The 17008-nt window shown below is 39.0% G+C and overlaps 1 protein-coding gene across 10 annotated transcripts in view; it reads right to left on the bottom strand.

The window, feature by feature from the left end:
• ATF7IP (activating transcription factor 7 interacting protein) overlaps positions 1-17008 on the bottom strand; it is a 102761-nt gene that overhangs the window by 41732 nt on the left and 44021 nt on the right. For 8 of the 10 annotated variants that reach the window (XM_082761752.1, XM_082761757.1, XM_082761756.1 and 5 more), the window contains exon 2: positions 6699-7747. In XM_082761752.1, the coding sequence (XP_082617878.1) occupies positions 6699-7740 (1042 nt within the window). In that variant the 5' untranslated portion in view covers positions 7741-7747. Of the gene's footprint in view, positions 1-416; positions 2818-6698; positions 7748-12513; positions 12602-17008 lie in introns of those variants that run through there. The other 2 variants (XM_082761753.1, XM_082761751.1) reach the window with 2 other exon arrangements.

Genomic DNA, 17008 nt, shown 5'->3' with positions numbered 1-17008 from the left:
GCTCATATTGCTACTGCTAGGAGACTGATGTTATCTTAAATGCATTCAGTGTATTTTACAGGTATTTGTTTCTCAAAATGTGGTGTTAAGTGAACATTAATTGATGCTTGATTACAGATATTTAAAATATTTATATTGATCTTGATGTTTTCTATTCTGTATTTTTCTAGCACCCAAAACCAAGCATAGCATCACTCTGCATGTACACAGAAGTCTTCCAGAGTAATACATTAGTCAGACTTCAATCTTGAGCTAGGAAGAATATCAAGCTCCTTATAAAGCATTTGCACTTTAATTTACAAGGTCTGTCCAATATATATATATAATAAATACTGCCCAATGCTTAGAATTTGTGCAGTGCTTTTTCTAAACAGAAGTAGAGCTGTATATACAACACTAAAGGAGGGATTATGCACCTGAGTAGGTTTCCAAGTTACTGGAAGTTTCAGTATCCACAAAATCCACATCACTGTGACACATCCTTCAGGTTCAAGTCCAAGCGAAGATACTGTCAACAGCCTCTTCCAGTTCCTTTTATACAGTCTCAATGTTTTCAGACATTTTAAAATGTTTTACATGTTTTGGGAGTCCTCTCAGTGTTATTTTAATTAATATGAACGATGAGTACAAGGACAATTGTTGATCTGGAAAGTAGCAGATTAATGTATTTTCAAAGAAACCATCATGATCTAGACAGGCTGGAGAAATGGACCACCAAATGCTTTATGATATCCAGCAAGTACAAATACAAAGTTCAGCACCTGGGAAGGGAGAATCTTTGCAAGGACACGAGGGGTGACTGCCATGTGTCTGGAGAACAGCTCTGCACTGAGGACTTGCACAAGCAGCAAGCCACACGTGAGCTGGCAGCGTGCCCTGGCAGCAAAGGAGACTAACAGCATCCCAAGCTGTATTTATAGGAAAAATAGCCAGGACATCATAGAAAGTAGCTACTGTCCTCTACTTGGCACTTGCTACATTGCTCTCCGCCGGAGACATGCAAGCACAAAGATATTCCAAGTGATAGAAGATAAAACTTTTCCAATTAGTAGACTGACACTGGAACAGGTTGCTTGGAGAGGTCATCCAGTGTTCACCAATAGTAACTTTTAAGACCTACCTGGACCAAGTCCTGAACAGCCTGATCTAATCTCACAACTGACCCTACTTTAAGCAGGAGAATTAACTAAATACCTATTGAGGTCCTTCCCAACGTAAACTATGCTCTTATTTGGTCACTCCTCCTCCTCCTGCCCATCACAAAGTACACAAACAATCTATCAAGCGATTCCAACACAAACCACAATATTCTCTTATTTTTTAATTGCCATATTTGTAGTTGGAAAAAAATCTGTAAAGGACTTCAAGATCCCAACTGATAAATCCAACATCCCTGACCCAGTCCTCCGAAGTCCATCAGACAGGGGTATGCCCCATTTCTGGTGTGCAAAATCCCATGGATCAAAGGTGCAGCAGTTGTGTCTTTGTCTGTCACATTAAATAAAACTATTGTACCATATATTCATCTCACAGTTGCAGGTACTACAGACCTCCTAAATCTTTTATTGGATGAACAAATCTCGTCCTCTTAAGCTTTCCAATATGAAGTATATTTCCTAAATGCTGAAACATCATTGCACCAGATCTCTGAAAGCCTCACATTAATCCCTTTTAGAATTAAAACCAGAACTGGAAATATTGAAAAAAAAAAAAGTGGTTTCATTAGTGCCATCCAAGTATAGCTTATTTTCTTTTTACATTCAAGAATTTTGAGAGCTATCTGTGTTATACTACAGGAACAAAAGTTCATGTTTACTTGTTTATCTGCCACTCACATGCTATGAAGTTCTCTTAAACGCTACTTTCTAGAAGATGAGCCGTATTCTTTGTAATGCCAACTGCACCGTTTATTCTTAGCAGGTTGTACTTGGGTGTGCTGCTTGATTTCAGACTCTTACCAAAGACCAGTAATAAGTGAGCTCTCTTTCAAAATAGCCCTGAAGGGCACAAAACAGCACTGCTGCAGAGAAGCCTCAAGTCAAGGTGTCTAGAATGTAGGATAGTGATTCTGAGAAAGACTTCAGGTTTTCCTTAGCAGTCATCCTCACCTGGTCAAACATGAGAGGCTAGAGATAAGGTAAGAACGTGTCAGCAGCTCCACTAGGTAAAACTAACAGTTCACCTAGTCTAGAATCCTACATCCAATGCTTTCCTGACAACAGAAGATGACCAAGTAGGAAAGAATGCATGAAGGATTAAAGAACACTGTTGCACTAGCCCAGAAAACTCCTTCAGCCTTCTGAGAAGCTGCAGCTGGAAGACCTCCAAAGATTTAGGCTTCTTTTGTTTGATAGCCATCAAAAAATTACTCTTTCACAGAGAAAGTAGGTAAACTTTTAGCAGTCACAGTACTTGCTGTTAGCAAGAAGCTCCATAGTTCTCCACATGGAGAATTCTTTCTTCCATGCTTTGATCCTTCCTCTCAGTTTTCATCCTTTCTTCCATTTGTGTTCTTCTGGAGGAAAAGGCAGTAAATACTCTCCGTACTAATGATTTTACAGATCTTCGTCACAGACCTCCTCCATCTCTTCTTTCAGGCTGATAAATACTTCTCTATTATATACTTTGTTCTTTTCTAGAAGTTGCCTCTCTGACCTGCCATTAGTCAGAAAGCGAAGAAGCTGTAGAAAGATATGAGTCAACTGTGTGGAAGAGGTAAAGAGGAAATAAACTGGGACCCCACAATCCAGGTGGTTTCTGGAGTGTGCTGAAGACAATTTCTTGACATAGGTGATTGCTGAGACAACTAGGGGAGATACTCTGCTGGGTTTGTCATTCACAAACAAGGAAGAACTGGTCCGGTGCACATAGGCCAACAGTAGATTCAACTGCAGGAACCACAAGACTGCTGAACTTAAAATCATGCCAGAACTCAGCAGAAGGAAGCGCATTACAGCCCATGCTTTCCAGAGAGCAGTTTTCACCTTGTTCAGGCTGTACACAGCAGCATCCAGAGGGAGACTGCCCTGGAGAGAAAAGGGACCCAGGAGTGCCAATTCTTCTTTGAGAGCCACCTTGAAACGTGGAAACAGTCCGCTTCAATACATACAGTGTAGAACCAGGGTGGAGGAAAGCCAGCATGACTGAACATGGACCTTCTGACAGAGCTCCAACGTAAAAGGAATTGCATAGAAATAAACAAAAACATAGGGACATTGCTCAGTTCAAAACATATCAAAGCTTGATGTCCCACATTGACATTTTCCTCAATTTCTGTATTTATTTCCAGCATTCTTTGCTTTCTTCAACTTCCACTGAATTGATATTTTCACAAAACTACTATAATCCTGGAAAATTGTGCTAGAATAGTAAGCTCTTTTTATCAAGTTATGAACATTTTTGTACTTATCTATCACTTTGTAGTTAGCCACAGTGAGTTTCATCTGCCATTTTTATATATCAGTTACTCATGTCATCATTAAACTGTCATCTCAGTAGTCACTCTTCATTTTCAATATATCATGAGCTCTGTTTCACAGAACAGTCCCTGGAACACATCCTTGTGGGTTTACCTTTTATTCTTCAAAAGATTATTGCCTGCATGAGGACTTTCCATCTTATCCCCAAATGGTTCTGTTTCCATTAAGTTTTTGGTAAGAACCTATTTGTGTTTGGATATCTGAAGTAATTCAAATATTTCAATCAGATCATCTTTGTCATGTACTTGCTTACTCAAGGAGCTCCATGGGTTTCTAAGGTATAACCTCCCATTACAGATATCTTAAGTGTCACAGCATAGCTATTTTATATATATACATATATATATATATACATATATATACACATACACACACACACATGTACACACACACACACACAAATTTTATTTGAAATCAAATTGTATTAATCTCTCAAGTTAAGGAAAGCCTTCTAGTACTATTCTTTATATTGTCGTTCAGCCATGCTTTTTTCTTGTTTTTTTTTTTAAAGCTGTACATTTTAATTGAGCAGTTTGCACCTGTGTCCAAGATAGTGTCCTTAAATAATGTCCACACCATCTCCACAGATTTGATTCTAACAAGACTCTTTCCAAATGTTAGCCCTTTTGTTCCAAGATATTTTATTTATTCTACTTGGTTTCTCATACAATAGCGTTTCCTGTCCCTTCAACCTTCTGATACTTGTCATTGCAATCCTTTCACAGATGTAAATATTTCGGAATTGTAGTATTAAAATCATGTTACATTTAATACAAAATGGATCCCCAAAAGCTTTGTTTGAAATATTTCATGCAGAACATACTATTTGGAAAAACTTAAACTCCCTCCTCTGCAACTTAACGGGCAAGCTTTATGCAGCTTAGAATAGAATGCAGAAATTAACATGTGTCCACTAGTTAAGAACACACTTCAGTGGCCAATTTTCTTTTCGCAAACAGTCACAGTTACATCCATACAACTGTAAAAGTCACAAACTGTTATAGCCAATAAACAAACTACTAGTCAAGAATTTATTGTGCCACTAAAACTGAAAAAAAATAATATTGCTGGATACGATCATTTGAAGGCTTCTGCGAACTGTAGTTCAACATTCAGTATTCACTTACAGTCTTTTGCTTCAGAGCTAAAACTACACTGTGGTCACAGCATGTTTCTTCCTGACTGGCTAGGATGAGAAGAGCCACTCTGATATCTTAATTTCATTCCCATCCAATAAAAGAAGCCTTAAAATGTGGTAAGAACAAGTATCAACGATTTATTTGGAACACATTTTACAGAAGGGACTCATAATACACTATAATTTCTACCCAAGCACACAGAGTGTTCTTTTCCTACTGCCATCCCCCCACCCCACAACAGTGTACACTTTTGCAATTTCAATGGAACGTGATTTTTATTACCTCAATAAAATCCTCTGAAGGAACTATGGAATCTACCTTTTCTGTGTTTAACTGGCATAAATTTAAAGGTAAACACCAGAAAAGAAGGAAGAGTCTGAAACATGGCTGAAGAGACATATTCTTATCTCCCTGTCTCTAGTTATGTAGACACTCAAGACCAAGAATGTTTTTACAAGTTAGTGAAAGACAATTTCATTACTGGTGAAAGACTTAAGAAATTATGGGTGCTAATTTCCCAGAGACAGAAAGACACCTGGATCTTGTTTCGTCTACGGAACTCCTACTTAGTCAAGTAGGAATAAACACATTTGGCTTAGTATTATTTTCATTTCATTTCTATCAACAAAATAGCAGCATTGAAACAACAGCCTTCTTTAACCACAAATAAAGGGCAGCATCGATATATCTGTAAATTATTCATGTTTTATTTTTCACAAGTCAGATAGCATGATAGAGTGCCCCATGTCCAGAAGATACATCAGATCCTTCTAAACTGTACGACAGTACCAGAGTATAGATAACATATGTTTAACATCAAGAACCTACCTGTTGCTTCTGCTAGCTACACAGAAAGACTATAGGACCAGTTTCATATACCTAATGCTTTCAAATGCCAGGCAGTTGCCATTAGCACCAAAATCAGATTTAAAAAAAACCATCATGCATCAAATCATGCACATGAACTGCGTTTTTTCATGAAGCCTTTCTAATACTGTCATTTGGTGAAAGAAATTTGAAACAAATGGGAGTTGTGACATGCCTGGATTACCAGTATGCTTTCATTCTTTCTATTTACATGCACGTTAAAGAAAGCTGTTCTCTCTTATTCTACTCAAGAACAAAATTAACACATTTTTCTACTAATCTTTCTGTACCGTGTCCATCAGCTATCCACCTTTTCTATCCCTCTCCCTTCCCCCCTTGACTCATTTTGTAAAAAGAGGGGAGACACGACTGTGAGAGAAGGTCTCTAGGATGACAATTTTCGGTATTATTTTCAGTCTTCCTAGGCCTCAAATTCCACCTATTATTTCATAAGACTACATAAAATTTGTAAGACTCACAAGAGGCCTTTTGTTGGACCTCTGAATATGTGAATTTGGATACAAACTTTGGAAATTTTCCTAATACAGAATATGCCCGACTTAAAGTCATACAGGAATATACACTGCCAGAATTGAATCCTTATATAAAATTAGTTATGCAAAAAACAAAAGGGAATGAAGGCTATCATCTGGAATACAGTTTGATTCATTGAGAAGTTGTGTGCTGTCGGACACAGGTAATCTTACCTCTTGTCATTCTTAGTAAGAAGTAAAAAGAGGTGCTAAGAAATACTATGTCAGTGTGAGGTGTTACCAACACCTGTTGGCTTGCCTTTTTTTTTTTTTGCCTTTTTTTTAAAAAAAGCTTTGCTGCTTTTTAGAGTTTATATATAATAAAATATAATTTAAATGCCTTCAATATTGTTTCATATTTGCTGCTCATAGTGCTAATTCAAGGACAAATGCTTACACCAGCAATGTTAAAGAATACTGGGAAGAATTAAAAAGTGTATTACTTCATTAAATATGGCTTACCACCATCATTTACAAAGATACTGATCTGAATTTCATGTGCCTAAAATTAATTACTTCGAAGGAGTTCTTTGGAGGAAATGTCCACATAATCCCCCCTACATAACTGAAAGACTGGAATTCTTAGTTATTAATTTAGAAACATGTCACAAGTGCACTATTTTAATAAACGATCAAAACCCGAGACTTGAATCAAAACTACCAGCTTAGAAAACTCTTACCTGGAAGACTTGACTTGTTTGATAGTATCACTTCAGCACACTCCTTCTCATCACAAGGATCCTCTTCATCAGACAGTACTAAGAAAGCCTCCTTTGGCAGATTTTCATTGCTTTCTTGCTTTGATGGTGAACCCAAACAGTTGTCCATTTTCTCGTCTAAATCTGGGGCGGTGTCATCTACTGGAAGCAGAGAACTTTTAGAAAAACAGCTCAGCTCATCTTCAGCAGGGGCTAATTTTTCCAAAATTGGAATAATTTCATCTGTTTCCATAGAGTCAGTATTCTCCAGGATACCTCCACTTGATTGATCTATTGCCTTCTTAGCTGTGGTTTCTGAAAGACTTCCAGTGCTGTCTCTATCATCCTTTGGTTCTTGGTCAGCTTCCATACTGCTAGAGATGGCTTCTTCTCCAACAGCATCTTCAATACTTACTTCTTCATCCCTCTTTTCCTCTTCAACAGATGAATGAGAATTAACAATTATGTCATTTATCTGTCCTGTCTCTTCTGAAGAGTCACTATTATCACAGCTTGGTTTGTTTTCACCTTCTGATGGAGTGTTACTCTCTCTTTGGTCCAAACGATCTTTTATACTATTTTCTTCATGGAATTTATTGCTACCAAGCACTCCATTTTCAGCCTCACGAGCTAGTGCAGTATCAGTTTTCTGCTCAGGCGTAACATTTGCTGGAGACAGTGTTCGTGGTTTAGGTTCTAGGCCACTCACTACACTCTCTGCACTACTTTCAGGACTTTTGACTTCCCTAATTTCATTGGAAGTTGTTCTTCCTTCTTCAGAGTTAAGACAAAAATCCACTAGGCCATTAACTTCCTTCTTGTCCTCCAAACAGTCTGTATTGCTTAGAGAGGAATTTAAATCAGAATCTCCATTCTCATGCTTTCCATTTAACAGTTTAACTTCAGCTGTCTTCAGCAAGTCCTCTTTAGCCTTATAGACAGCCTCAAGTTGTTGTCGATCGCTTACTCTCATTGTTTTTCGTGCTTTGAAGACCTTTTTTTGAGGTTCATCTGTGCCATCCATCTTGACCCTTAAAAAACAAAAGATCAGTAAGAATGGTGATGGTAATTTATTATCTTCATATTACAGGTATTTCAAAGAAATACTGTAGCTGCAAGTTGCATTTAGCACATTGTTTAGCAGATTGGTTTAACTGTATCTATAGAAACAAAAACACATTTTGTTTGCCCTCGTAAGAAGTGAATGAAAGCTTCCATGCGTGTTGCACAAATATGTGTATGTAAAGATCACTGAGACCACACTATTACTTAATAACATTATGCAGTAATACCATTACTATGTATTTTAAACCAATCAACTCACAGTATTATTACAGCAGAGCCACATATACCCTTATACACCTTTACAGGACAAGGAAGTTTCAGACACTCACACCAAAAGTATCAGTCATAAATTGAAACACAGAATCATCAAATCACTGCATTCATTAACCGGCAAGCAAGAGTTATTAGTTATATAATTAGGTTATTGCTCCAATACCTGATTCATTTTAAATATACTTATCTTCAATGAGCTATGAGAATCAAAGGCTTATGGGTTTGAAGCAGGTTAAGCTTTGTCAGCTGAGATAGGTATCAACAACCATTCCAGTTCAGGCTAACATATTGTACATATAACGCTTAAGCATTACATGATTAAGCTACTTTAAAGCCATTCCTAACTTTGGGCAGTAACTTAGGGGAGCGGCCTGGTGGCACAGTACTGGCTCAACATGGCAGCTGACCTAGAAGCATCACCTTAAATCTACTACCAAAAGTTCATCAACATTTCAAGTATTTTGCCCACACAGTAAACCTTTGGCATAGAAGTTCCTTGACGTCTGAGCCATGCTCTGTAGCAATGACGGCACATCTACCACATCTACGTGAGAGCTGATGTCAAATGCATTTTTAGAAGCCACAGCCCTCATTATCATTGATACCAACTCAACCTGTTCTTCCTAAAGATGGTGGTAGCAACAAGTTTACTGACCATGTCCTAAAGGATTTAAGAAAATAAGTTCTTGTATTTCAAAGCAGACCTGACAGAGAGGTGTATCTGGGGAAGTGGACACCGATACACAGTCTCCCCTAGAATTCTGAGCAACTTCTCAGTATGACTGAGAAAAGAAAACTGCAGGATATGATTGTCCTATATAGCCACACAGTTACTTAAAGGAATCAAAGAATCATAGAAATGGTGGCCCAAAGAGACTTGTGGAGATCATCTAACTCAACATCCCACTCAGAACAGGACTATTGCCATGGTTTTGTGTGTAAATAAAAAGTCATAAAATTCACACAACAGAGATTCCTCAACCTTTAACTAACCTGTTCCTTTGATGCACTAATACCTCTTGGGGAATTTTTTCCAGCCTGAAACTCCTACACTCCAACTCATGGCCATTGTACCATGCCATACCACTACAGTTGGCTCCACCCTCTTTATAATCAAGCCTGCCTACAAGTACTAAATAGCTGGAAGACCGCCCTTTATAGCCTTCTCTTCAGCAGATTAAAGTCATTGAGCTCCTTCAGTCTCTTTGTAGGTGCTTTAGGCTCTTATCATTTTGGTAGTCCTCTACTGGATCCTTCCTAGTTTACTGTGAACAGCTTGTTTATGAAGGAAATCTAGCATTTCTGCATTTCCCAACTAGAATATTTGAAGATGCAAAAGGAATATATATTCTGTGGTACAATATAAATTAAACTCAGATAAACTCAAGACCTTACAACCATGACATACTGTATTATGTAAACATAAGGCTTCTACCATCCTTAGGTACCATAATTTATCAAAGATACAGGTAAAATGGAAAGAGATGTGATAAAGATTTTTTTTTGTCCTTTTCCATTTCTTATTAATACTGAATTCCTTTATACTTTGTTTCGATTCTTTTCTGCTTGACAATGTAGAATCTTCATAATTTAGTAACTGATGGAGCTTAAGTAACAGATGTGTCCACACCTTGCAAACAGATGAAAAAGACCTTCAAAAAAGATTTTATCAGCTCGATTTACAGACTCACCATAATACCATTAAGAGAGTCTGAACAAGTTTCTGAACATAATTGTCTACTACTGTGCTGCCACTAGTGGAAGCAAAATGCAACACACCTACAGAAACACTGATTTGGAAAATCAGTTTACCTGTAAGTAAGAAAACATTCTCATCCCATAACCATTTCTAGTCAGATGAAACACAAACTCAAGATGAGTTGTTAATAATCCTTCCTAACCAGTCTACATAGTAAATACAGTATCTTTATATTCCTCTAAAAGAGAATACACGAGACAGTAATTTAACACAGTCCTGAAATTATGAGAAGCATAGAAAAACCTCTAAACATTTTAGAAGCACGTGTGCAGTCTCTGAAAGCATACACACTCCTTCTTCCCAAAAGCTTCAGCAGAAAGCTTTTTTAATGTCATTATAAAAGGTTGTATCAGGCTGTCACATAGAGCACTGATCATCGTCATACTCACGGTTCCATGAGCGTAATCCCCTACAACATGCATGTTGTTTCAGAAGTATGTCTTGCAGAGTCAATTTTGAAAGGAAAAAAAAGTCAGGCGTCAGGCTTGGCTAACCTTGAACAATTCTTAAGGCTCATGATAGGCAGCAGCTAAAGCCTTCTGTTCATCTAGTAGAAGGATATTTGGCCTTTGTATCAAAATTAAATGAGTACATGTAGCTTGATTTCCCTGACTACAATGCTTTATTTTATAAACATTACGCTGAATTTGAAAGTCTTTAAAAGTTTGTGAATTTTGTAATATCTGATCTTACTGTAACCAAATGATATTTTAATTATCAGTTACAAAATTTCACACAATTTAAAATCAGGTTTGTAAATGCATCACTTGTATAATCATGAAATGCAATTTAAAGCAAAGTAGTATTTGTATGCTCTAGTTTCCTTAAATATCTAAACGGCCTTTCATTCATATTTTTAACATAGCATGAAATATGGTAAATAAAAACTAAAATGAAAGACACTTCCTTTTTCAGTTTACCAAGAATAACAACCTTAAAAATCAAACATCAGAATACCTTTTTTATATTAATGCGCATCTTTAGTTTTTTTCTTATAAAAATACTGAAGGAATAAGCTTGAGTTACTAATGTATTTCAAAAAAGGTGTTTAGTTTATATCTAACAATATTATCGAAAATATAGCTAAAAGACAAAGCCCTAATACAGTTCTACAGTGAAACCGATACAAAGGAGCCTCACAAAATTCCATTGTTAGATGGCTATTTGAGTTAATTGATGCACATTTTCAGCTCAATCCCACAATCTTTCGCGACCAAACAACAACAAGTAAAAGCTACAAAACTATAAACACAGATGAGATTTAAGGATGAAAACTAAATGCTGGTTAAGTATCACATATCACAGCAGACCACACTTAAAGCATTTCCAGCCATACCCACAAGGGAGCACACTGCAGCCAAGTAACAGATCTCATGTGAGAGCTGTGTAAAATAAGAAACAAATTAATCAGTAACCAGTTCAGACAGGTTTGGTTGTATGGGTGCAAGCCAATGAGCAATGATCTTATAAATATCTGCCTTCCAGTCCGCCAAAGGGGTAGAGGCTGCCTTTCAGAGAGGAGAGCAGGTTATGTGAATTCGGTCTTAACACTTTATAAACTCTTAGTGTTTTAAAAAGGAATGTATTTAGATAGTCTCCTTTTATACTCAACAATTAACACAGAGTTTAGCTACATTTGCTATACACTTCCATAATATGATGCTTAAGTAGTTTCAGTTTTTCATCATCACATTTCTTTGTTGTGACATGGTCATGAGCAGCTCAGGCGCCAAGCCAGTGAAGTGGCACCTATTATTTCAAGGAAAGGCATTTGTACAAAGCAGTACGAAATGACTCCTGCATGTAGAGCTAAGTATGTAAGGGTTAAATTCTGCAAATAACGTTTTTTTTTTTTTTTTTTTTTTTTTTTAGTAAAGTCCAACAAAACAATAATCAATTTTGAAACATCAACACATGAATACTGTATGTATTTGTTTAGGTATCATTTATCAAAATTCTTCATTTTAAGCTTTAAAGTCATACATACTTCAGCATGACAGACAAACACACCATCATGCACCTCCCTCCAATTACAAATCTGCAAATATTTCTCATTACCAAATATGTGATGGATGGCAAAACCAAAATTTACCAATGTAGCTAAGAATACACGAAGGACTTCTCTTGCAGCCAATTAGAAAATTTTCCCACCTCTTCCCCTTATACATACATATATTTATTATTACCATGCAAAGAGATTGCAGCTCTGAAGCAACAAAGGAAGGTATTAGTTTAGCTGCTATGGATTAGCCTATAATCGTGAGCTCGTATGAGCACAGCCCACGAGCTGCTCAAAAAGTGAGCCAATCAGCAAGCGGCTGCTTGAATCCTGCCTGGTAACAGGCTGTAGACAAAGAGAAGGTCATGGAAACACACTGGGGGAAAAAAAAAAAATTGGAATCTCTGCAACAGTGCACAATGGGTTTTGCATAATATAATCGGTCTAGAACAGCGTTTGCACAGGCTTCCTGGAATGTATATAGCGCTAGCCAAAAGCACCACAACCATAAAACACTTGCAAAAGCACAAGAACTACACAGAGGAAGTAAAAGCCTTTGATCAGGAAAACCAGTGCTCAAATATGCAAGTCTACTTAAAATGTAGCACAGCTGAATCAAGGGAATGGAGACTGCTAACAGTCAGGATCACAATGTTCTAGATGGAGAGTCCCAGAGAATGCATGTGATGTACAAAACCTACCTCTTAAGTGGCGGTTCATAAGCAGTTTTCAAATGAAACCATCTATAGCAATTTTGATACACGTCGTCAGAAATTTAAAAACTATTTTCAAAGAAAAACAAGGAAGTTTGTGATCTGTTCTTCTAGAACATGTGCTGAAATACGCACAGGAGCGTGTTTTCATGCCCCTAACGGACTGAACGCAAGATACACACCACCAGTAGACGAACATCCATATACTACTATGTCTTAGTATTTTAAAGTAAATGTAAGAAACAAAGCTGAGGAGATACAGTAAGTGAAAACAGCATTTCTTCTAGTACACCACAAGCAATCGGTTTTGGTCCCTTCCAGGCTAACATTTTGTGTGCGCTGGCTGAGCGCGGCAGCAGAACACGCCATTTTCTGAGAGAAAAATCACATCGCCAACCCGTTCAGCTTCACCTCCTGTACCTACAGCAAGACGAGGTTCACTCTGACGGAACCTCCGGCCTATTTTTTCGCTGCGTTGTTCAGGGCTGAGGGAGGTGGCAGGGCGGCTGGCTGGTTGCGAACCGGGCGGCATCTCCCGCCTCAGAGCCCTGCAGTTTCCCGGCCGCACGCTAGGGGGTGCCCGCCCCGGCCGCGCTCCCGCCCGGCCACCGCCTCACAGCGACAGGCCACAGGCCCCTCTCTGATTGGCTAGACGCGATCGGCACGGCGGCCAATCAGGCAGCGGCTCCTGAAAGTCTACCCAGCAACAGAGAGCCACGAGGCCCTGAGGCAGAATGTGGGCAGGGAATGGCGCAGGAGAGCGGAGTGCAGTGCTAGGAACGACCTGAAGTAAAATGTTACAGGGCTCAGACCCAGGACTTCAGAACAGCGTTAGCTCACAAGTGCAGCGAACAGGAAGCGCATAGCCTGCGTGCACATTCCCTCTTTAACTCTGTCATGCTGGTTTAAGACTAGCGAGTTTGTGTTATATTAAATGCTGAGACAAAAAAACACAGAAAGCCAAGCTGGGTCCAAGCACAGCTGTTTTTATTCTTTCCTCTGTTACCAGGCGGCAGCTGTGCCCTTCTACAGAAGCATCAAAATCCAGTTCTTCCCCATGACTGCAGTGGGACGTGACCGTGATGGGGAGATCCACTTCTCCCCCACCCTTGAGCTCTGACTTTTGAGGAAGCGGTTGTGTAACACCAAATCTACATGGATCTATGCCTACTAGGAAACACACCAAAATACGGTTACGTGCTTGGTAAACTAGAGTATGTCCATAGTATAGTTTCAGACAAGTTGAGTGGTGTTGGTCTTGTATATTGTATATTTCATCAATAGCTTCACATTGAATTGTATTCTCATCGCTCTGGTGCCATAATGAATTAAGCAATTGTCCCATGTCATCTGTACCTCTAAGAGAATGATACTACCTCTGACTTTGGCTCATGAATCAATTTCTCATCCTAATATAGCAATTTTAGATTCTTCTCTCTTGAGGAATGACAGCTACACCCTGTTAGGTCTATTTATACAATTGAATCTTTCAACTTGCTGGTGGTTTTCCAGAATTGCCCTTCCATGGTTCAGCAGTTCATGCTTCAGTAGCTATTACACGTTAAGTACATATATAAATACAGATAGATACATACATAATGAAAAAGAGGAAAATGAGTGCATCTTTTCTATACAGCATTTAATTACATATTCCAGCTAACCTTATTCAAATATAACTGCCTTAGAATCACCAGCCTTTAAAACACATGGAGTCTAAGCTCCGAACCTTGTTCTCCAAGAAGAAAGAGAGAGCTTTGTTGACTTCTGTTAGCAAATTTTAACAGGCATTTCAATCCTTATGAGAGTAAAATTGTTTGGAGTGGAACTCAGCCAGAGCAAGTGGTAGATACTGCCTGTCTTCTTACCACAAAGTGTTAGGCATTTCAACTTTTATCAACAACTGAAAACATCAGCTTTCAATTCAGCTGTGAGATCCTAAATGCTAAACAAATACTGCTGTTTCAAATTCCTGTAACACAAAAATTCAACATTCTTAGAACTCATTTTTAGCATAAGCTAAAAGCATTAAGTATGCTTCTCTCTGTAAAAATTCTAATTTTATATATTTTGTGCCTTTTAATATACATGTGTGGAATATTTTCTCACATAGTTTAAATGTTATACTAAAGCTATGTCTTTGGCACTAGACTAACAGTTATATTATCCTAAATACAAAGCAGAGCTAGTAATTCCACGCAAGTGGGCACTAATTGCAATAAGACATTCACAACTTGAAACTTAGCCAACTTCTCATATTCCAAAACTAAAGGCTGAATAACCTGGTTAATGATTCATATACTTGCAGGTTAAAAAAAAACCCAAAAAACAGCATTAATAAAAGTAATGCAAAACGTTCCCTTCATGGTTAGTTTTTTCTATGCATTACAAAGTACAATACTTCATTCTTCCATAGGTGAAATTTCAAGTGATAATTTGATAGACTAAGGCAGGAAGAAGATATTATTAATGGATGCAGAATTACATCCTTTTAAGGTAGACCTCTTTAGAAGCCTTGCTAGATGAAATGACACGATTCTACTAAGTTTACCCATTATGCAGTGCCTTTTCTAAATTAGCTCATTACATACGCAACTATCATTATGCAACCAGTTCTCAAACATTTGCAGCTTGGCATCAGACAGCTCACACCTCTGAAGTATGATATCACTTAACCACGGGCCCTTAAGGTCATTTATAAAATGCTAGAAGAAACAGAAACTGAAAGAAAACTAGAAACAGAAAAGTGATGCTGATTTTATGTTACTAAACGCTTGTTGTGCATAGAAACACACAAGAATCACTACAGAACTCCCAAAGCCATCGTTTCTTGACTGCGGGCAGGAAGCCCCTGGCACAGGAAGGAAGCGTGTGTCTCACAAATTCCGCTCACTGAAGCCCGGTCTCCAGGGTAGGGCCCGGGAGGCCGCAGCCACCCCACGGGGCCCTCTTAAGCCCTCCCGCGGGACCGCAGCGCGCAGCAGGGAGCCCCCCGCGGCCGGCCGGCAGATGGCGGCGGGCAATTTGCATACTGGCTGCGGATTGGCTGAGGAAGAGCCGCAACCGCGAGGCGGAGCCGCCGCCGGGATTCGCCTGTGCCGAGTCTGCCCGGCAACCGGCTAAAAATAGAGCCGGCGCCGCACCCAGAACGGGCGTGACGGCGCCGCTGCGTTTGTGGCGTTGTGCGCGGGCTCCTCGTGCCCTGTGGGTAACAGCGACGCTCGCACTGGCAAAGGGACAGAGGCACGGGAGGGGAGGGCACGGTCCTCTTTGTGGCTCAGGCTGTCGTGGCTCGGATTTGGGTTTTGAATTGAAATGGTTGTTTTAGAAGGGCGGTGGGGTCAATGTTTCCCAATTAAACCATTAAAACCTGCACGTTTTCTTCAGTCCTTAATTTTTAAGTAAGCGTACACAGAAGGCATCACTCAGTCTAGTTTACATACCAAGTTACCTTGGTGACGTGAATGGAAGCAGAGGCATCCACTCACTGCAGCAGACGTACCTGAATCTTCACTAATCACACACGCTGAGACCTGGCATTATGGACTGGTTTGGGCTTCTTCCTATTTTAATTCTTAGTACACCCAACATCATGACACTGTCAGAATTTGTGCTTGCTGACTACAGACAATACTAGGTGTGGAAGGCTGAGCTGGCCAAACCAAGGAATGAAACTAAAGTGGTTAAGTCATCTGTATTTGATTTTTCTCATCAAGAACTGGCTAAAAAAAGCATACAACTTAAAAATACTTCTCTAAATAGACATCCTGTTACAAGTAAATTAATTCATGACTTAAGTTTTATCATTTTCAACCTACAAAACACAAGCTTAACTTTTAGTACCACTGAGTCGTAGGCGTAGACTCTTCTGACTGCAGCAGAAGCCAGAAGAGGTCTCCAAACTTTCCTACCCACATCTGCCCACAGGTTTCGGTTTCATGGAACTGGTTGCAGGCAGGTCAAAGCCAACAGAGCACAACGAATTAGAACAGCACCCAATACATGCACAGGGTGCTCATCCAGGTCTTCTGCAGCCTGAAAAGCACCATCTGACCACGTCTAGTACATAAAGATATCTGTATTCTCTACAGGGTCACAGTAATTAAATGAGGAGAAAATGAAGAAAGGTGGCTAACACAGTCACAGTGACCACTGACAACAGCTGATAGCTTTTGAATGACTCAACAAAATAGAATCACAAAACTAATGAAAAGCCACAAGAGGAAAATAAATCTTCAAAGTAACATCAGAAAAAAAGGTGGGGGAGGAAATATTTTTTTTGTTTGCAAAAGCTACAATTTATAGAACTTCTAGTATCCATATATAGTCTTAAAATTGTTAGTTACAAGCATCCTTCTGTAAGGAAAGGCAGCTCACCCCATGAATGTTAGCTGGTCTCTGCTAATACTCTTTAGCTCAGCAACCATTCCTCCCTACCCACAAGACATTTTTTTCATTAACCAACAGAAGCTATATGTTTTCTAAG

Source organism: Aythya marila (assembly GCF_965140915.1).
Source record: "Aythya marila genome assembly, chromosome: 1".
Taxonomy (NCBI): Eukaryota; Metazoa; Chordata; class Aves; order Anseriformes; family Anatidae; genus Aythya; species Aythya marila.
The sequence above is the reverse complement of the archived record's forward strand: the minus strand, read 5'-3'. Positions and strand labels throughout refer to the sequence as shown.